This window comes from Eretmochelys imbricata, chromosome 11 (genome assembly GCF_965152235.1).
Source record: "Eretmochelys imbricata isolate rEreImb1 chromosome 11, rEreImb1.hap1, whole genome shotgun sequence".
NCBI lineage: Eukaryota > Metazoa > Chordata > Testudines > Cheloniidae > Eretmochelys > Eretmochelys imbricata.
Window position 1 is genome coordinate 10,860,791 of NC_135582.1, and position 22,794 is coordinate 10,883,584.

At 43.4% G+C, this 22,794-nt stretch overlaps 1 protein-coding gene across 1 annotated transcript in view; it reads left to right on the forward strand.

Moving 5' to 3' along the window:
• The first annotated feature begins 373 nt into the window (after positions 1-373).
• Positions 374-22,794, forward strand: part of PDIA5 (protein disulfide isomerase family A member 5) — a 128,633-nt gene continuing 106,212 nt past the window's right edge. Inside the window, exons 1-2 of the mRNA XM_077829947.1 lie at positions 374-481; positions 18,449-18,575. Of these exons, the coding sequence (XP_077686073.1) occupies positions 461-481; positions 18,449-18,575 (148 nt within the window). The 5' untranslated portion in view covers positions 374-460. The remainder of the gene's footprint in view (positions 482-18,448; positions 18,576-22,794) is intronic.

A 22,794-nucleotide genomic window follows, 5' to 3' on the forward strand; every position in this document is an offset into this window, starting at 1 on the left:
CTTGCAAGGAGCCTGATCTCCGACATGAGCTGCCTGCGTTTGTGGCTGGGTGGGGTGTGGGGGACCTGACCTGACCCGTCCTGGGGGGGGCACCCCTGCTGCAGTGGGTCTGGGGGACAGGACAGCACAGCACCCCTCTGACTGTGCACGGGCTTTCTGAAGACCGAGCACCCAGGGTCAAGTAATTGCGGTGGGGGTGGGGGGCGGTGCCGCTGCTGCTGCTGCTCTCTCCCCTTTCGCCTTCCCACGCGCCTCGCAGCCAGGGCCAGGGCAAAACTACAACCCCCAGCATGCCTCTCGCCCCTCTTCCCCGCGCCTCCGCTCCCCGGCAGCGGGGTTCCCCACGGATTGCGCATGCGTCGCCAGACGTGGCAGCCGCCGGCCCCGGCAGCCGCAGCCGCGGGAGGAGGGGACCGGGGGGTGGCGGCGCTGGCTGGGCACCGCGCGCTCGGCAGGGACAATGCTGCTGCTCGGACTCCTGGTGAGAACCGGGGGGGTGCCCGGGGGGAGCCGGCATGGGGCGGGGGCGCAGCGGGGAGCCGGGGCGTGTGCCGCGCTCGCTGTCAAGTTGCCTGGGCAGTTCTGGCAGCCGCTGCTGAAGTTGAAGTTCTCCGGGAGCCTGCAGGCGAGTCCCGAGCTGCTCCTTCTGGGGCAGCCGCTGGGGCTGGGCTTGCAGCCGCCCGCTGCCAAGGTGCGGGCGCTGGCGTTTCGAGCCGACTGCAGAAAGCACACACCTGCCTGGAGCCTTTCCCCCAGAGCACCCCTTTCCGGGTTCCTACGTGCATGCTGTGTGTAGACGGGGCTGTGTGAGGGTTATGTAACACGCCAGGGTGGCACTCTGACATGCATCCTGTGTGGTGTTGCAATGCGTGAGGGCGTCCCGCTGCAAGTGCAGAAAGTGTTGCTGATGGGGGAAGAGGCGGGGGTATGTCAGACGTGCTGCAAAAGGGGCAGAGTTGGGTTAAGCTTCGGGCGGCATGTACATGTGTATATCTTGCAGCAGGTTTGACACACCCCAGCGTTTTCCCCCTCAGCAACACTTTCTGCACTTGGGGAGGATACGTTGAAACATTGCAATATCACATTGGGTGCATCTGAGGCTGGCACCCTGGAATATTATATAATCATTATAGAACAGACTATGCAAATATATTTATATTTAATGATCCTTTCAGGTTTTAAAGGTGTGTAGTCTTAAGGGGATCCTTTGAAATGTTTTATAAAATAAGGCTGTAATGCTGCAGGGACATCCAACTCTCAGGGTAAACGTGCTATTAGATGGGGGAGGCATTGGCATTTCAAACCTGCTGCAAAATGGGTTTAACTTAGTGCTAAGTAAATGCATTTTTAAAGAAATATCCTTTAGATTCTGTAGGTATGTTTGTATATGTCATATAAATATAAAATAACTAGAGAATGTGTAAATATTGCAACACTGTAGGGTATTCCATGTAGAAAAAATTCTCCTTGAGGAGACTGCTGACCCTGAGGCAATTAGCTTTGACATTTTGTGTCACACATGGCTTTACTCCAGGGTACTTGGCCCCTTTTGACTTTGCCAGTTGCTGATATGAACTTTGAATTGTTTCTCTGTTTTTCCTTTTGGGGCTTTATTTTCAGAACAGGATGATTTTCTGTCTTTGTTTTGTTTCCTTTCACCTGTTTTTTTCATCACCTAATGTTTTTAGAAGGTGGGGTGAGTACATTTGCATTCTGCCAATGAAATAATCGATACATATTTCTTTAATAATAGCGGCTCTCATTTTATAATGGTGAAGGGAATATTTCTGTGATCAATATTACATATTAGATTCCTTTCTTTTTTTCAGTTGATCAGTTCACATAGTAACTAATTAGAAACAAAAGTTCCTGCATGATGAAGTGTGTCTTCTGTTGAAATTCCTTTTGAGGAGATCTGATTTGGTGGCATAGAAATTTTATGATTTAAAAGAGGCAATCAAAAATGAACAGTACCACTGAAAATGGATTTATTAAAGATGTGCCTATATAGTTACTTTCTATAGCTTTTTCCGTGATGTTTGTATGTGTGTGCTCAGATTACAGATATCTAAAACAATGTGGAAATCTTAAACTTTAACTGGGCACTGGGAGAAAAATTGTATGACAGCACATCTGGGAATATCTAGGCACATTACATTTAAATTATATGAAAGAATAGCAAAATAATGCTGTTTCATACCTTAGACTCGTAGGCCTGCAAAAAGATGCTTTTAAAACTGATTCTTTGAAAGTTTAGTATTAACATGTAAAAAGATTGGTTAACATGAATACTTTCATTCACTCCTTTGTTTAACTGTTTTGGTGGAAATATATTTCTTTCCCTTCTCTTTACAAAAAAGTTAATAATTAATGATAAACTGTGTTTATTTTCTCATTCACACACAATCCAAAATACATGGCAGAAATACAACTATATGAAGCAAGTGGCAGAATTGCTAGAATTTTTACGACATGGGGATTGCCCCCATTGCATTGGAAATTAAAACATAATATTGGAATTGCCGTTCTAGGACAGAACTATTGGCCCATCTAGACTAATCTCTTGCCTCTGACGGTCGCCTGGATAGCCGTTGGTTCAAAGGATGATGGAAAAGAACTACACATTCTGCACAGCTGATTGCATGTACCTGAAGCACAGAGGTCACTAGCATTTGTAGCTGTGTAAGTGTTTAATTGAAGTGAAGCTGAACCGTGGAGCCAAAATCTTCCTAAAATTTGAAGATGTCTTGATTCAAGGTTTTGTACCAGGCTCCTCTTTAGTGTGTGAAGTTTGTCTCAATAGTAACTGTGGTAGTGAAAGTCCCAGGTTGATTATACAATTTGGACCGAGATTATGCCAGTGGAGTTACACCAGTGATGTGTTTGATCCTAGGTCTTTAAAAATAGATGCAAGAATTTTTATTTATTTCCCCTTTTTTCTCATCTTATCGGACTGGAGATCATTATACCATTCCCTTTCTATATGTAGACCTCTGCCATAATTCCTCTTCTCTTTTCCAGACAAAATAATCTTAAATCTTTTAAATCTCTCTTTGTATAGAACTCTCTGACTCTAAAATTCTTGTTGCCTTTCTCTGGATCTTTTTTATTACAGTCGTGTCCTTTTTGAGATCAGATGAGCAAAAGTGAATGTGGTATTCTAAGTGAAATTACATGGTGCCATTATAATTTTTCCACATTATTCTCACTCTCCTTCTTAATTTACCCCAGCACTTTGAGTAGATGTCTTAATTGAGCTGTTGATTATTCTGATGCTTTACCCATCAGTGTGTACAATTTAAATTTTCTTCTAATTTTCTTTATCTTGAATTTGAAGGTGTTCTCTTGAAATTTTACTTCAAGATTAAATAAAAATAAATTTTGCTGTATCAAGACCATAGGCTAAGTCTGTGATTAACTTTATGCACTCACTGATTTATCATAAAGATAAACATATGCATGAGACTTTGTAGGGTCAGGGTCTTAGTCTTGATTTTAGTGAAGGTAGTGTTAACTAGTAGTTAGAGCAGAAGATAAGGAATCAGGAGACCATTTCCAGCCCTGACTTGCTCTGTTACCTTGAACTGGTAATGAAGGTCCTGATTTTTGTAAGTAACCTCAATTTTTGGGTGTGGACTACTGAGATTTTTCCAGAATTGCTGAGCACCTGCAGCTCTCTTTGATGTCAGCTGGCATTGTGGGGTGCTCGGCATTTCTAAAATTCTGAGCTGGGTGCCTCAAATTAGAGGCTACTTTTGAAAATCTAGATTTTAACCTCTTTCTGGCTCAGGTTCCCCATCTGTAAAATGGAGATGGTTTACGTACCTTTGTAAAGCACTTTATGGTCCTCTAAAGAAAAGCACTAAAAAGCAAACGATTATTCTTAATACAATGAATTCTATCAGGAAAGTTACAAATAACACAGATTGCAGTAAAGTCTTCCTTACGGATATCCAAGTAATATAATGATCAAGTTGTGTGCAACCACATAGTGCTGTGGTATATATACCTTTATAAGATGCTTCCCTTTTCAGTATATCAAGTGGTTCTCATGCTCAAATAAATTGGTTAGTCTCTAAGGTGCCACAAGTCCTCCTTTTCTTTTTGCGAATACAGACTAACACGGTTGTTACTCTGAAACCTGATTAAACCTTGTACTTCAGGGCAAAAACTGGTGATTGTAGGAGTCAGGAAGGCATCTTCCTTCAGTGCACAATATTGCACAACTAATAAGGTGGAAAGTGCACCTTCTTGTGGTACATAAGGTATACCATTGCCAGAGGCAGGATAATTACTGCTTCTGTAGCATTCCACATCTCTGGAGTGCTTTGCAAACATTGGCTAACCCTCACAACATCCTTTGGAGGTAGGTGACTGAATACTGTTGACACCATTTTACTGATAGGGAAACTGAGCTCAGTCAGTTTCGCTTTCCTGAAGACATTCTACACATAGGTGACGGGGTCAGGATTAGAATTCAGGGGCTCCTGGTTCCCAGACCATTTCTGAGTTTATCAGAGTAGACTACAGTGTCTGAGTTGGTGTGGCAAGTACTCGTGTGTGTCAGAGGGACACTGCAGACTGCCAAGTCCTCCACTTCAGACCCCCTTATAAATACAGATATATGTATGTGTCCATTTTGTCCTTGCCTCACCTCAAAATGTTTATTTAAAAAAGCTATCCCCTGGGTAAAATCTCAGATATCGCTCCAGAACCAAACCTCGACTCCTGAATTGGTTTTGGTTCACAGGCGTACACTTGATGATACTGATATAGGGTGAGATCCTGTTTCCATTGAAGTCAATGGGAAAACTCCCACTGACTTCAGTGAGGCCAGGTTTTCACCTGTAGCGTCAAAAGTGAGCACTCAACTTTACAAAGTCCTGTCCAGAGGAGCTTATGGTTTACATATATGACCTATAGATGATGGATGGGAAGAAGTAAAAGCAAGTGATTGAATTGGGGTAATTAGCAAATGTCTTGTGATTGGAGGATTAGACTGGGACTCGGGAGACCCTTTCTGTTTCTGGCACTGCTGCTGGCCAGTTGTCACCTTGAGCAACTCCTTTTTTTCTCCTCTGTGACTCAGTTTCTCCATCTGTAAAATGGGGCGTAATGATATTGAGTTCCTTTTATCGAGTGGTTTGAGGGCTACGGATGAAAAACTCAGTATATGAGTTATTCTCAGTTGCAAGATTTTTTGTTTCTTTTTTGCTTATGCTTTTTTGGGATAGGGCTAGGCTTGTAAGGACTCTGGCAGTCAGCTACAATATTATGACACAACAGGCCACTGAAACTAGTATGGAGCTGTAAATTTCAATATCCTGGTAGCTAATGGGAGCAGAACTGGTAGTGTGAACGGAGGGACAGTGTGATATGTGCACCTGCAGAACAAAGATGACAGAGCTAATCTCAATTTTGGCAGTTTTAATGCAATGTGCTATCTTTGATTACGTTGATATGACTTTAATACCTGCTCTGGAGAGGTAAGAGATTTCTTTTATTTAAAGATGCAGCATAGTGTGATTGTGCCCTCATGATCTATGTATTTCTGAGTTCTCATCGTGGCTGTGACACTGCCTCCCTCTGGCCATAGTCAAATCACTTAACCTCTCTGTGAATGTTATCCCGCTGTTAAATTAAGATAATACTCCTTATCAACATGGCAGGAGTGTTATGAGGATTGAGCAGGTAATGTTTTGTCTAATGCTTTGACAATGTAAAGCATTTTGTAAGTGCCAAGTATTATTAGAGTTCATCCCCCGAAGTGGGGTGCGATTTCTTTCTTTGGTGGTCTCACATATCGAATAAATGATACTGTATCTCTTTACACTTCCTCAAAACTACTGTCTAGCAAGGGATAATATGTCACACACTCTTTTTCTCATGCCCTTAATTTTTGAAATTACACAAATGTGTTCATTCATAAATTGATATCTGGGACAAATATTAAACAGAATGTCAATAAAATGTTGCACCAATGCTGGACTTGATGAGAAATTGAACTTTACACTCATAACAAGGAGAAAATTCTTTGTCAGCATCGGTAATTGTCAGTATTACAGTCATTTGTTAATTAGTAAATAGTTGTGCAGGTTTTCCTTCACTAAGCATTTTAAAACCAGTGATATGCAGTATAGTTAATGGGTTACACAGAGCTTGAAACAACTGTTAGGACAAACTATATATTATGCCTGTAGTTTAAGTACTGTGCAGAACAGTAGGCGCTAGTCAAATTTTCACATCACCATGGTATTTTTCACTATCCTCTTGACTTAGAATGGTGAATTCTGCTAATAACATCAGCCACACTATCAGAGGCTCGTTCACCTGCACATCCACCAATGTGATTTATGCCATCATGTGTCAGCAATGCCCCTCTGCCATGTATGTTGGTCAAACTGGACAGTCTCTACGTAAAAGAATAAATGGACACAAATCAGATGTCAAGAATTGTAACATTCATAAACCAGTCGGAGAACACTTCAATCTCTCTGGTCACGCAATCACAGACATGAAGGTCGCTATCTTAAAACAAAGAAACTTCAAATCCAGACTCCAGCGAGAAACTGCTGAATTGGAATTCATTTGCAAATTGGATACTATTAATTTAGGCTTAAATAGAGACTGGGAGTGGCTAAGTCATTATGCAAGGTAGCCTATTTCCTCTTGTTTTTTCCTACCCTCCACCCCCCAGATGTTCTGGTTTAACTTGGTTTTAAACTTGGAGAGTGGTCAGTTTGGATGAGCTATTACCAGCAAGAGAGTGAGTCTGTGTGTGTATGGGGGTGGGTTTTTGGAGGGGGGTGAGGGAGTGAGAGAACCTGGATTTGTGCAGGAAATGGCCTAACTTCATTATCATGCACATTGTGTAAAGAGTTGTCACTTTGGATGGGCTATCACCAGCAGGAGAGTGAATTTGTGTGTGGGGGGGTGGAGGGTGAGAAAACCTGGATTTGTGCTGGAAATGGCCTAACCTGACGATTACTTTAGATAAGCTATTACCAGCAGGACAGTGGGGTGGGAGGAGGTATTGTTTCATATTCTCTGTGTATATATAAAGTCTGCTGCAGTTTCCACGGTATGCATCTGATGAAGTGAGCTGTAGCTCACGAAAGCTCATGCTCAAATAAATTGGTTAGTCTCTAAGGTGCCACAAGGACTCCTTTTCTTTTTGCAAATCCCATGTTACCTTTAATGCAGTTTATAGTGTTCCTTATTTTAAGGGTATGTCTACACTGCCATTTGAGGTGTGACTGCAGCATAGGTAGGCATACCTAATCTAGCAGTGAAAATACCGCGGCCTGGGCTAGCACTGTAATAGGTACCCGGGGTCCCTGACAGCCTTGTACAGTCTACCCTAAAACCTGCGCTGCTGTATCTTCACTGCTATTTTTAGCAGAGGTAACATGGGAATGGTAACCCGTGCTGCAGTCACACCTCTGATTGCAGTGTAGACGTACCCTAACTTTAGAGTAAAACATAAATACCATGATGTTATCCCTGTGTCACCTCTTCTGTTCGATGAAGGAAGAAATTACGTTTGTCCTTTTTGTTACTATGCATCATAACTGAAAATGCATCAGTGCTTTTTATCTGTGCGTTGTTCCTTAAAAGGCTAGAGGTAAGGATTAATTATTCTCTTTATAATTTGGATCAGTAAAGTGCCATGGCTTGTACTTCTCAAGAAAAATGAACAGAAGCAAGTAGAAAAGTCAGATGGGATTTGCAATCCTAATTCCACATTAGTTGAGACTTCTTCCTTTTTTTATGTACATTGTCAGTACCACAGTGGTTAAGAAAAGGTCATGTTACTGGCCCGACGGGTACCATAGATGCTGTTTATATTTTTATTTTGCACATTAATAAACTGGAGATTTACTTATGACCACTAAAATCTGAGGCCAAAATGTTTTCCTTTCTTTGTTGCAAATATGAAGAACTCAGCAGTTTTCTTGAAGCATTCAGAATTCAGAGTTCTAAATACCTTCGTGTAACAGAGGGGAACCCCATTCTTTATGATCTGATTTGATTAAAATGTTTCTTCAACTATTTTAGATATTAATAATAAACAAAAATGGGGGACTGTCTGACTTATCACCTTCTGTCTCACAAGACATTTGTTACAAATGGCTAAGTGATCAAGGTAGCGCCATCCTGAATGTAGATAGTGGTAACGAAAAGGGGTGTGTGTGGGTGGAAAGAAAGCAATTATTGCACAAGGTCAAAAGCAGTTTACATGATGAGCTAGGAAGATAAAAAGCCTATTAACAATTGTTTTTTCTCTTAAACAAAGGGGTATACATTTTCCAGAGTGACTACTTAATATGGATGATGCAAGTTTTGATGTGCCCAACATGAGACAATCTAAAGGGACCTAGTGTTCGGATAGTGCTGCCTGCCTGCTATCTGAAAATCAGCTCTCTTTGAGGTGTTTCTCATTGGACACCTAAAATCACTAGTCACGCTTGAAAATGTAGGTCTACGTAAGTTGTTGGGACATCACACAGATATAAAAAAAAAGACCAGGAAAATTAATTTTAGATGTTTTTGTGAATTCTTAATAGATAGCTTTTGCTGATTATTATAAAAAAATGTATAATAGTATAGTGTACGTTACAGTAGCTTACTCCATGCTGTGGTTTCTGTTAAATCCTGTTGTAAAAGATGTCTCTGATTCATGATTATAATACCTTCATACATGCACCTGGCACAGCTTATTCCAAGTCTGCCAGCAATTGCATTTAAGAAAAATAAAATTAAAAACGTGTATGAGAGGAGGGAAAACAATAGTCATGGGCGAATATTTCAATTTGTCTAGACGGAGGGGGGAAATCCTTTTCAGTGTTGGCAGTATGTGACTATTTAAAAGTTGTGGAAGATCCAAGAGAACTAATTTTTAAAGAAAGTTGCAAATACAGCATAAAGCACTGCCATGGGATTTGCTATAGGAATTGGTATGAAAAGGCTGGACAAAGCCAGTCTGGCTAGAAGGATTACCTGCTCTTTCCCATGTCACCCTGGCAAGTGAAAGACCTCTTTTGGGTTGTCCTGCCTTTAATTTGTGTTGCTTCTCTTGTAAAGAAATCAGATAACTTATTTAAAGTCTATAATCTCCATAACTGTGGTGGAATTTCAAGGGAGACTTGATGTCCTTCTAAACACTGATTAGGAGAATTATGTAAAATGGATTTCTTGTCAGGCAAAGCCTATTTCATACACAGGATGATTTAATATTCTTATTTACAGTGACTAACTGCTGGTGTGCCAAAATGAGGACACTTGAGAGGGTGACTGTGCTAAGATGAAAAGGAGTACTTGTGGCACCTTAGAGACTAACCAATTTATTTGAGCATGAGCTTTCGTGAGCTACAGCTCACTTCATCGGATGCATACCGTGGAAACTGCAGCAGACTTTATATACACACAGAGACCATGAAATAATACCTCCTCCCACCCCACTGTCCTGCTGGTAATAGTTTATCTAAAGTGATCATCAAGTTGGGCCATTTCCAGCACAAATCCAGGTTTTTTCACCCTCCATGTATATAATGTCTTCTGTAGTTTCCACGGTATGCATCCGATGAAATGAGCTATAGCTCACGAAAGCTCATGCTCAAATAAATTGGTTAGTCTCTAAGGTGCCACAAGTACTCCTTTTCTTTTTGTGAATACAGACTAACACAGCTGTTACTCTGAAACCTGTGCTAAGATGGGGAGTCCCTGTCAAAGATGAGTTGCAGGAGAGTTGGTGTTGTCATCAGTTGAGTTAGGGGAGTCTGGAGAAGTCATTACATACAGGAAGACCATGATTTCATGGCAGGACACTAGGACCTCCTGGTACTTGTATTAGAACCAAAATTGCTTTCATGGTCCCAAAAAATACATATTGCCGCAGGTGAGACTTTCAAAGGTAGGTGTATGCAATAGCACACATCTGTTTTATGCATGCAAATACCCATTGTGCAAGTAGAAATCAGATATTTGTACACACACTTGGCCAGTTAGGTGCCATTTTGGCTATGTGTCTGTGCAAATATCTAAGTCACACAGATACGTTTGGTTATGAATAAGGCTGCGAGTTTGTCACAGAGGTCACGGAAGTCACAGATTGCATGACTTTCCGGGACCTCTGTGATTTCTGCAGCGGCTGGTGGCTGGCCCAGGGACTGCCTGAGGGCCAGCTGCACTGGCCACTGCTGGGACAGTCTTGGGCCACTGCGTGCAAACCCCCCCCCCCGCCAGCAGCAGCAGCAGCAAGAGTTTGGGTGGTGGAGGGGGGTCAGGGCTGGGGGATGGGGCACGGGACAGGGTGAGGGCTCTGGGCAGCGCTTACCTTCGGGCGGCTCCCTAGAAGCGATGACATCCCTCAGCTCATAGGTGGAGGTATGGCCAGGCAGCTCTGCATGCTGCCTCTGCCTGCAGGCACCGCCCCCGCAGCTCCCATTGGCTCCCATTGGCCAATGGGAGCTGCAGAGCTGGTGTTTGGGGTAGAGGCAGTGTGCAGAGCTGCCTGGCCATGCCTCCGCCTAGGAGCTGCGGGTGGGTGATGTCACCACTTCCCTGGAGGTGCAGAGCCAAGTAGGGAGTCTGCCAGCCCCACCAACTGCCCCCCCACCCTAGCACCAGTAGGAGTCCTGGGCTGCCCGCCGCCCCCTGGACCCCCCCAGCACAAGTGGGGGTCCCAGGCAGTGTGCGTGCCTCCCCCCCCCCCCCCCCCCGCAAGATTTAGTCAGGGATATATAGAATAAGTCAGGGACTGGTCGTGGGCCGTGAATTTTTGTTTACTTCCCCTGTCCATGACTTTTAGTAAAAGTACCTGTGACTAAAACAAGGTCTTAGTTATAAATACATAAGTTAAACGTGTGCAAATGCATGCATAGACTTTCATGCTCCTAATACTGGAAGTCAGGGCCTACGTTATTACAAATTTAGGAGAGTTTTCTCCTAACAATGGTAACTCTTTGACAGTGTTCGTTTTTTGTTTAACTTTGATGCATCATATGAAGCAAAGCTGTGTTCCACTGTTGGGTAGTAAATGCGCCTCGTTCATTTGCATTGTTTAACACAAAAGTTGACTTCCAAGTTTGAAGATCACTGTGTGTTCAGTGTAATTGTGTGAAATGTCCTGATGCTTTTGTGAGCTGTTGTGGGGTTAGTTGTATAACTTAAACCACGTACCCAGTCATAGTGCTACATTTTTTTGAGTCATACTCAATATGACTCAAACCGGGTTTAAATAAGAAAAAAAGCATTCTGAGAGTTGTTTAAATAGCAAAAAGAAAAGGAGTACTTGTGGCACCTTAGAGACTAACCAATTTATTTGAGCATGAGCTTTCGTGAGCTACAGCTCACTTCATCAGATGCATACCGTGGAAACTGCAGCAGACTTTATATATACACAGAGAATATGAAACAATACCTCCTCCCACCCCACTGTCCTGCTGGTAATAGCTTATCTAAAAGCCATTTCCAGCACAAATCCAGGTTTTCTCACCCTCCACCCCCCCACACAAATTCACTCTCCTGCTGGTGATAACCCATCCAAAGTGACAACTCTTTACACAATGTGCATGATAATGAAGTTAGGCCATTTCCTGCACAAATCCAGGTTCTCTCACTCCCTCACCCCCCTCCAAAAACCCACCCCCATACACACACAAACTCACTCTCCTGCTGGTAATAGCTCATCCAAACTGACCAGTTTGGATGAGCTATTACCAGCAGGAGAGTGAGTTTGTGTGTGTATGGGGGTGGGTTTTTGGAGGGGGGTGCACACAAACTCACTCTCCTGCTGGTAATAGCTCATCCAAACTGGTCAGTTTGGATGAGCTATTACCAGCAGGAGAGTGAGTTTGTGTGTGTATGGGGGTGGGTTTTTGGAGGGGGGTGAGGGAGTGAGAGAACCTGGATTTGTGCAGGAAATGGCCTAACTTCATTATCATGCACATTGTGTAAAGAGTTGTCACTTTGGATGGGCTATCACCAGCAGGAGAGTGAATTTGTGTGTGGGGGGGTGGAGGGTGAGAAAACCTGGATTTGTGCTGGAAATGGCTTTTAGATAAGCTATTACCAGCAGGACAGTGGGGTGGGAGGAGGTATTGTTTCATATTCTCTGTGTATATATAAAGTCTGCTGCAGTTTCCACGGTATGCATCTGATGAAGTGAGCTGTAGCTCACGAAAGCTCATGCTCAAATAAATTGGTTAGTCTCTAAGGTGCCACAAGTACTCCTTTTCTTTTTGCGAATACAGACTAACAGGGCTGTTACTCTGAAACCTGTTTAAATAGCATTATCTTTTGTTGTTGCAAAACCAGCTTAGTAGCCTTGTACGAGCTTGAATACACTCTTACCTCTCTTTGAATTGCCGATGCTTTGGAGATAACATGATTTAAGGAATAACAATGTTCTTCGAAAGTTCACTTGTCCTGAAGGTGACTTACAGACAATTTCTTACATACCCGCCCCTGGGGCCAGTGACAGTGGATTTTTAGGAGTTCCTGAAAACCCAATTGTCACTTGAGGAACAACTCTTGTTATAGTGGGGCAGTAGGTTGAGACAAACTTACTGTTTAACAGCTGATTCTTCTAATAAGCCCTGTAAGCTGAGTGGAAAGACTTAAATATATATCTTGGTGTGATGGTCAGGTAGAGAGTAAAACACTGCAGCTGAATCTCATAATCTTGTAACTTCCTGTATTCAAATAGGAACAACACGTATCTTAACACTCTCAAATTGTTCAGAGTACTGTAAGCAATTACAGGACTTTTTACACGATCTAGCTCAGATACTATTCTGATGAGGGCAGTGTAAAAATCTAGGTAGAACGCCAGTATTTATAGAAATAAATCCAGATCTTGGAGACAGGGCGTGGGTTAAACAGAGTGGAACTAAGATCTGCCACCTCAGGGCGCTTCCCCACTCAAAATCCTAAAGGCAGGTGGGGTCCTGAGACATCTTCATGTCATAGTGCCTTTCCTTGAAGGCCTCCACCAAATTTTCCTGCTGCTGATGTGCACAGAGCCACAGCTGTTGTCTGCATTATCATAGAGCCTAAGAGCCCAACTCTTTTTTGCTAAGCTCTGTACAGCACAGAACAAAAAGACAATCCCTGGCCAGAGAGCTTGTGATCTTAGAAAATTGTTGGCTTGACCCCACTTTTTCCTGATATCTTTAGAGAGAAGGCACTTCTTAAACAGTGAGCATGCTGCTTTAATATTCCCTCTACTCTCAAGGATTCCAGAAGTCCATTCCCACATGAAGCTGTCAGTCTTGCTGGGCTTTTCATGAATAGTTTTGAATTTTTAGGTTTCCTTGATCAAATGGCAGGTTGGCTTCATTTGAGTTCTTATTTATAGCACTCCATGCACGTGCATAGTGCTTCCTGAGACAAATAAAGTCAGACTTCCTGCTTGCGGGAGTCTGTCATCTTTCCTGGCCCCTTCTTTTTAGTATGAGCTCATCCGCTTCTGTGCCCTGGATTTGAACAATGACTAAGGTATTTAATACAGTGCTGGCTGGCTTTTAACCCCTTCTACAAAGACTTGGACAAAAAGTCTGGTGTGGGTCTATCCCTGAATCCCATCTCCCATCCAGATAAGGTAGCAGTGGATTTGCAAGTCAGCCTTCTCTGCACTCGACTTCTTCGCTGTGGATTTTCAAATGAACTTCAGGGAGATAGGTGACCAGTTCTTATTGCACCAGTTTCAGTGGGAGTTGGGCACTTAACTCCCTAAAGCTCTCTTGACAACCATCAGCCTTGTTTCTTAATTGCCTGCTGGTGCATCTCCAGACCAGCTGCTAATGTTTTAACTCTCGTGTGGACTGAACCATGCCTGGAGCAGAGCTAGTTGAGCTGATAGTTGAAACCCAGGCCAGTGCCAGCAGCACCGTGTCTGCATTAGTACCACTGTTGTTGCTGCTCGGTTGACGGTGAGGTGAAGGGTCTTGAGGGCCTCGTCTACACTAGACGTTTTTCTTATGTCTGAGGATGGTCTTAATTCATTAATTTAAACTGGAGAGATTCAGAGAACACAAACCTGATGAATTCTTATCAATTTGCAAATGCCATGTCCCTAAAACTCTTACCACAGGGTGATGAGCTTGTAGACACCAGCTGTAACCTACCAATATTGAGGCACAGTCTTAGACTGATAGGCAATTGCTAAATTCATGTATAACTCAGTACTTTCAGACTGAACCTTGGTTTCTTGTGGCTGCAACAGGCTGCAACGTGTATCTTAATTCTGAGAAGATGACCATGATTTATTTGGTGGGGGCGATCAGTGTACTTGGCATGCTGCAGTACCTGGCACCTGCCCCAGTGGATTTATAATCTCAGATGGACGGGCACTTGAGTATCTCAGTGATTGGTGTGGTAGAACGACAAATGAATAACACACATTGATAGCTGCAGAGCAAATTGTGCTAAGTAGCAATGGATAAGTACTTGCATGAGAGGAAAGTGATCAGGAACAGCCAGCATGGATTCACCAAGGGAAGGTCATGCCTGACTAATCTAATCGCCTTTTATCATGAGATTACTGGTTCTGTGGATGAAGGGAAAGCAGTGGATGTATTGTTTCTTGACTTTAGCAAAGCTTTTGACACGGTCTCCCACAGTATTCTTGTCAGCAAGTTAAGGAAGTATGGGCTGGATGAATGCACTATAGGGTGGGTAGAAAGCTGGCTAGATTGTCGGGCTCAACGGGTAGTGATCAATGGCTCCATGTCTAGTTGGCAGCCGGTGTCAAGTGGAGTGCCCCAGGGGTCGGTCCTGGGGCCGGTTTTGTTCAATATCTTCATAAATGATCTGGAGGATGGTGTGGATTGCACTCTCAGCAAATTTGCGGACGATACTAAACTGGGAGGAGTGGTAGATACGCTGGAGGGGAGGGATAGGATACAGAAGGACCTAGACAAATTGGAGGATTGGGCCAAAAGAAATCTGATGAGGTTCAATAAGGATAAGTGCAGGGTCCTGCACTTAGGACGGAAGAATCCAATGCACCGCTACAGACTAGGGACCGAATGGCTAGGCAGCAGTTCCGTGGAAAAGGACCTAGGGGTGACAGTGGATGAGAAGCTGGATATGAGTCAGCAGTGTGCCCTTGTTGCCAAGAAGGCCAATGGCATTTTGGGATGTATAAGTAGGGGCATAGCGAGCAGATCGAGGGACGTGATCGTCCCCCTCTATTCGACATTGGTGAGGCCTCATCTGGAGTACTGTGTTCAGTTTTGGGCCCCACACTACAAGAAGGATGTGGATAAATTGGAGAGAGTCCAGCGAAGGGCAACAAAAATGATTAGGGGTCTAGAACACATGACTTATGAGGAGAGGCTGAGGGAGCTGGGATTGTTTAGCCTGCAGAAGAGAAGAATGAGGGGGGATTTGATAGCTGCTTTCAACTACCTGAAAGGGGGTTCCAAAGAGGATGGCTCTAGACTGTTCTCAATGGTAGCAGATGACAGAACGAGGAGTAATGGCCTCAAGTTGCAGTGGGGGAGGTTTAGATTGGATATTAGGAAAAACTTTTTCACTAAGAGGGTGGTGAAACACTGGAATGTGTTGCCTAGGGAGGTGGTGGAATCTCCTTCCTTGGAAGTTTTTAAGGTCAGGCTTGACAAAGCCCTGGCTGGGATGATTTAACTGGGAATTGGTCCTGCTTCGAGCAGGGGGTTGGACTAGATGACCTTCAGGGGTCCCTTCCAACCCTGATATTCTATGATTCTATGTGCAATGCAAGGAGCTTCCCCTTTAAGGACACTACAGTTACACCAGCACAACAAATTCTGTGTTGGTGACAACACGTACACGGCTGTCGTTAAAGTCATTGTTTCCTGAATCAGTTTTTTCAACGGGTGTATAACTCTGCCATAAAAATTCACTGAATTTGGTTGCACAGCTTCTCTGTCTGGAAAAGACATGATAAGTTTGCTTCCAAACTATCAGTAAATCTATACAAGTGCTTTTAAATAAAGTTTACCAGTTTATGATGCAGCCTGGTGTTAGTGACATTTTGGAAATGACTTTGAGTTTTAAACTCAGATTTTCTCAGGCAATGATTCCGTAGTGTAGTCTTATTGATTTTTGGTTTTCTAGACAAATAAAAAGTGCATCGTTTCAGCCTCTTTCTTGCATGCTAGGCACATTTGGCAATCCCTAACCTGAGCAGATTTTTGAAAAACCTCTTACTAGTTCTGGTATAAAGTTGTGAGAACTTCAGTCATCCCTCTTCTCCCCCCCCCCCCCTTTTTAAAGAAAAATAATTATACGGATTGTGTAAACAGACCCTTTTCAGTCCATGTGTTAAATTCATCCCATTCATTGACTTTTGTGGAATTGCATGAAGCTGAATTTCAGTATGTGTAACCCCATTAACACCGTGCCGCTCTGTCCCCCTCTAATAGCTAGAACATATATTTGTTTAGCTCAAGCAGTATACTTGTATCAACACCGTTGACTGCAGGGATTGAATTGTGGACCGCTAGATCTAAAAGCAAGAGCCTCTACTGCTTGAGCTAAAGGAGCAAGCCTGTTTTATTTTGGAGGTGGTAGTGGACTTTTAAATTTCTATATGTCATCTAACCACTAGAGCGAGACGAAAAATCATACTGTGTTTGGAGGTTACATGTGGAGTGGGATAACTTGTTCTTTTATAGGTGTACATGACCTTTTACAACTATAGAGTAAGTGTCAGTATAGGTTTCTGTAACTTTAGGGTCCCAAACAATATATTACAGGATTTCATTCCCAGGACTACAGCAATTTCTATCTAACCTGTCAATTGCAGAGGTTCCTGAAAATATCCTGTGCACTCAGGAATTTTAAATATCTTTTCTTCGGAAGTGTCTGTTGCCAAATAACATTGCTTTTATGGATTTTGGGTTTTGTTTTTTGGCCATGATGACAAGCTGCTTGCTTGTAAATAGTTTTGCATCTCGTTGCAAATTTAGTGCCTGGAGCAGAGAGCTCTGACTTGGTTGGCGTAGTGCCTTGCTTTTGAACACAGGTCTGTAGCAGTCAGGATGCAAAAAGAACTGGCTCTTCCTTTTTCATATGCTCTCTGGCCGCAGGTTTTACAGCTCTCTTGGAATGAGACACTTAACTATTAGTACTGTAATTAGGGAAATGCTGAACCTCTCATTTTTCTTAGGCAAATAAACTAAAGCTTTTAGCTAAGCAAATGAGTATTAAGGTTTTCCTGTAAGGTGAAAGTAAACTAGAGATTTTTTCCAGCGAGGCTTCCTATAATCTTTTGATTAGTATGAATGCATTAGAGTGCGGAAATGAGGCAAAATGGTCCAATAGATCGGATGATTATATTACCGGAGGCTATGGTAATGCAAACTAGTAGTAGAGACCCCAACTGAGGCTATGGCCCTGTTGTGCTAAGCTCTTTACATACATAGGCTAAGAGGCTAATAAGACAAATGGTGTGACAAAAATATTATCCCCATTGTATTGATGGGGGAACTGAGGATATGTCTACACTGCAATTAAATACCTGCGGCTGGTTCATGCCAAGTGACTCAGGCTTGAAGGGCTTGAGCTAAGGGTCTGCTTAATTGCAGTGTAGACTTTCAGGCTCTGGCTGCAGCCCAAGCTCTGGGACCCTTCCACCTCGCAGGTTCCATCCTCAGCCTGAACAGCTACACCATTATTGAGCAGCCCCTTAGTCAAGCCCCATGAGCCTGGGCCAGCTGTGGGTTTTTAATTGCACTGTAGACCTACCCGGAGAGGCAGTGAGATGAAGTGGCTGGCCCAGGGTCACAGAGGCTGTGTGTGAGCAAATCTCCAGAGTCTCAGTTCAAGAGGCTCTCTAAGATATAGGCCTGGGAGTTGGGAGATGTGGGGTGAAATCTTGGCCCCCATGAAGTCAGTGAGACTTTTGCCATTGATTATTTTAGGGGCATGATTTCACTCTTGGATTCTACTCTTGGCTTTATCACTGACTGTCACCTTGGGCAAGTCCCTTAACCTCACTTCCCCTACTTGTAAAAACCAGAGACAATATTTGTCCCCTTTGCAAAGCATTTTGGGATCTACCTGCAAGAATGCTTTATAAGTGCTCTATTATTATTTATTATAACATTGGATAAATAAAATAAGAATGAACTTACTTGAGCAGATTTTAATGGGCATGCTTGCACACCTCCTAAATAAGTGTCCTGGTGGTGGTGGGAAATATTTATCCAATATTTGCCAGTTAGGGATTTCTTTGTGGAAATGCTTAACATTGTATAGTTCCAGTTTTGATGGAATGGGTTGGTTTTTTTTGTTTATCAAATTGTTGTGCAACTTTGCATCAAGCACTAAGTTATCTGAGGTTGGAACAGTTTGAAATGCCAAAAAAGTGGTTGGTTTTTGGAAGTGCCCTTCTGCATTTGTTTTTCATGCAAGCAGGGAAGTTGTCACTTATATTTCTAAATTATTACATCCTTAGGCAGTCCTGCCAGCCTGTCTGTTTTCGGTGAAGGTGTCTCCACTCATAGAAAAAATTAGTGACCACAAGGATTTCAAGAAGCTCCTCAGGACACGGAATAACGTATTAGTGCTCTATTCCAAATCTGGTGAGTTCTCCTTTTGCTTTTGACTGTTCTTTGTACCTGATGAACTAATTTGTGAGCCCCATGGTGCTTATTTAAGTGCCTAAATGCAGACTCCCATGTTTGGCCCCCATTTTTTAAAATGTTGGCCAGTGTCGTCTTATTTTCCTGTACAGTGATGAGCAAGCTCTTGGTGCTCGATATGTAATAGCAGTAATGCACAGTTGTAATTTAGTAGTTAGAGCAAAGGCCTGGGAATCAGGACTCCTAGGTTCTTTTCCCAGCTCTGTTGCTTACTCCCTCTGTGACCTTGGATAGGACACTTCATTTCTCTATGGCTTTGTTTACCAACTGGCAAAAATGGTCACTATAATATCTATCAGTAAGGCTATGTTTTAGTCACGGGTATTTTTAGTAAAAGTCATGGAAGGGTCACGGGCAGTAAACAAAAATTCACGGCCTGTGACCTGTCCATTACTTGTACTGCACACCTGACTGAAACTTGGGTGCTCTGGGGCAAGGGGCGGCCCAGAGGCGGCACGGGTGCTCTGGGGGTGGGTGGCGGCGTGCGGCCTGGGACCCCCGCTGCTGCTGCTGGGGGAAGGGGCGGGGAGGCTGGCAGGCTCCCTACCTGGCTTCACGCAGCTCCTGGAAGTGGCCGGCGTGTTCCTGCGGCCCCTACCTAGGCGGACTCGGAGGCGCAGCCAGGGGGACTCCGCATGCTGCCCCCGCCCCGCGCGCCTGCTCCGCAGCACCCATTGGCCGGGAACTGCAGCCAGTAGGAGCTGTGGAGGAGGTGCCTGTAAGTGGAGGCAGCTCAGAGAGCTGCCTGGCCACGCCTAGGAATCGGGGAAGGTAAGCGCCGCCCAGTGCCCTCACCCTCTCCCGCACCCCACACCCAACCCCCTGCCTCAGCCCTGAGCCCCCTTCCGTTCCCAAACTCCTGCTGGTGTGGGAGGGGTGCGGTGTCCCGAGACTGGCCCAGCAGTGGTTGGTGTGGCTGGCCTGGGGGCTGCCTGAGCTGCTCAGGTGGCCCCCAGGCTGCAGCAGAAGTCACAGAGGTTCCAGAAAGTTACAGAGTCCGTGGCTCTTGTGACAGACTCACAGCCTTATCTGTCAGACACACGTATTTCTAATGTGCCTGTCGCCATAATATGTAAGTACCAACCTCAGGGTGATGCATTGTAAGGCAGAATGAATGAATGTTTAGAATACCAAAATACAGCCATTTGTACCACTAACACCTTTGGATTTTCTATGGTTGCCTCTTGTGTTGCTCCCCCATCTCCTTCATCTCATACCATGTCACTTGTGGGTCCCTATAAGATCTTTTCACTGTCTTCTACCAATCTTATTCAAACTCTCCATCCTCCCCTTTAAGGCTGTTCAATCTTATGTACCTCTTTAATCTTATTTCCTCTTGCTCCTTACCCTTCTGCTTTACTTCCTTTTCCTGTTTGTGCCTTTGCATCTTCTTTTGTGCTGCTCCCCAACCTTGGAACAGTCTTCCACTTCTTGGTATGTACCTGCTCTGTCTCTCCCGTGCCTCTTAGTTAAAACCAGCGTCTTCCATTAATTCTCCCCTGCTGATCTTCTCACCAGAGATGTCCCCTCTGAATCCATAACTGAAATCTTGTCCTGTGTCTTTCTGTCATCAGACATTGATTGCAAGTTCTTTTGGACAGCAGTACTGTCTGGCTCCGTGTGTCATAAAGTACTGGGTATATTTATGGTGCCAGGTGAAAGAAACAGTGCTTTGAGATCCTTAGGGAAATGCAAAATGCTCTTACTGTCATAGATTTGATATTCATTTAGCCAGCACACATGGGAACTGCTGATTAACTGTGAAGTGAGATCAAAACAGTCTCTTTAATGCTGCTGCTTCTCCCGCTCCAGTCCCTGCAAGTACAGTAAGGAAAAGGAAGCAGCCAGGAAATGTTATTTTTTAATATTAATATCTTTTGAACTGTGCTTAATGAAATGGACCCAAATTCTGTTCTCTGTTACATTGGTGTAAATCATCTAACCCCATTGACTTCAGTGGAGTTACTCCAAATTTACACTCCTGCAACTGAAAGCAGAATTTGGACTCTTCATATGGTGTTCCAGTGTTCTTTCTCCAAAAGAACTATTGTTGATAGAATTCTCCTGTTTGCTAAAGTGCAGATGCTTGGGGGAATTAACTTTATTTCTGAGGGTCGGTGGGGTGGGTGGGGGGTTATGCTGAAATTGGCACATATGCAACATGTGACTTAAATACTGTTAAAATATTTATATGTTTGGTATAATGGGAAAGTGCTCGGACTTGGCCAAAAATTTCTTTGGAACAGATTCAAAGTGAAAATCATAAATCGGGTTTCTAACATTTTTCCATTTGAAAAGAAATTTGTTAAAAAGTGAGCCAACTGTATTGTTCAGCTTTTTAAAAGGCTTCCCCACCCTCCCGGCTTAACATTGTTAGTGGTGGTCGCTTTCATTTTTAGTAGTACAATCGCAGCACTTCAGCACAGACATCTGTCAAATAAACGTCGCCCTATGGGCACACTTCAAAAGTCATGTTCTTGCTCTCTTTTTTTTAAATTTAATTGGCTGGATTTAACAATGTAAAGCATTGCACTGAGAGCTGTCTGGGGGATTAACATTTCCTAGAGTGGTGATCCTTATACGCAATTAAAAAATCTCTCGCTTAGCTGCTATCCTGTAAAAAGTCGTTGGGCACGATTCTAATTCCAGATACGCACCGCGTATCTGTGTTGAGATTCTGGCCAACTGCCGGTCATATTGCTGGTGAGAAGGGTTAAAATATCATATGGTGTTCAAGCAAGCGCTACCTAATATTCCTGGTACGTGCAGAAAACTAATTGATCATGAGGGATGCACCCACCTGCGGTATATGCTTATTCCATGCTAACAGATGCTTTCCCCAACCGTTGTTGCAGTCCGTGGAGGGAACCTCCTCCACGTTCTCTTCTAGTATTTTCCAGTTTGAAATGCTTTCCTGGCACTGGATTTGGTGATTTGAGTATATTTAGGCTTGAAAGGATTAGGTTTTTATACGTAAATGTTTTGTTAAGATTGATTTCACCTTATAAACAAATGAAAAAATATTTCCATCAATAATCGTTGAAATTTACAGGTAGGCAGAGGAAGAAAAATGCTGCTTGAGAACTTATTAAAATTTGATTAAAGGATATTTTCTTTGTGTATTTTGACATGTAATTTTGACCCCTCTCCCATAATTTCATGGCCTGTCTTTTGCTGTGTCTCCCCCACCCCCTTCAGAGGGGAATGCAGTATGAAAGCTCTCCTCTCCTCCCTCATTGGTAGGGTGACCAGATAGCAAGTAAAGCCATAAAAAGTTGAAAAAATGCTTTAAAATAAACATTGGTATTATCCCTTGAAATTATATTAAAAAAAAATCTAATTTGGCCAAGCCTAGGTATATTGCATTCTGTACTGTTTGGAGCAAATGCCAGTCACATGGGGATCAGTGTTCGGGGACTAGGATAGTTTCCTTAGTACTAGTTCCAGTGGGAGGAGTCCCTGACAGCATAGCTTCATCGAGCCCATGCTGCAGAGACATGGAGCAATGCTGGGGACCGTGGAGCTGGTATACAGAGAAGGTGGTCCCTGTTACTTAGATTCCAAGATAACAGGTACTTTGTAAATGTCCTACATAGAACAAGAATGCTTTTTAAAAATTCAGCTGGTAAGCAGAAGAGGAATGTTCTTTGCAGCCCATGCCTCCTTGTTAACCCAGCCAGCATCCCCATATGTACACTGAAGAAGGGAGAAAGAACCCTCTTATGAGAACCCTTGGGGCAGAAGTGCTGCTGTTTAAAACTACCCTCTGGGAACTCTCAGGCCTTGGTTTGTGTAGGAAACATGTTGGCTTCTTTTTTTTAGATCAAAGTAGATAACCCCCTTTGAAGTGACCTTCAACTCTTAGTGTAGGCAAAGTTCAAGGCCTTAGTAATTGAGTTAGCTGGTAACAGATGGCCCTAGTGAAGAGTCAAAGGTGGAACCTTACCAGCAGAGCTTCCAGTCTTGCTAGTTGATTGGTGTAGGCGAGTGAATCTGTTCATGGGGATTAGCTTGTGGGGTCAGGCCCTAAACTGGTGGAATGTGGTAGGCTTGTTGGTAGTTTTTTTGTTTGCTGAGGAGCCAGTAATGGGCACTCATGTGGTTTTGATGGTTCCATTAACATTATGTTTTACAGTGGAGCAGCTGATTTCTTTTAATA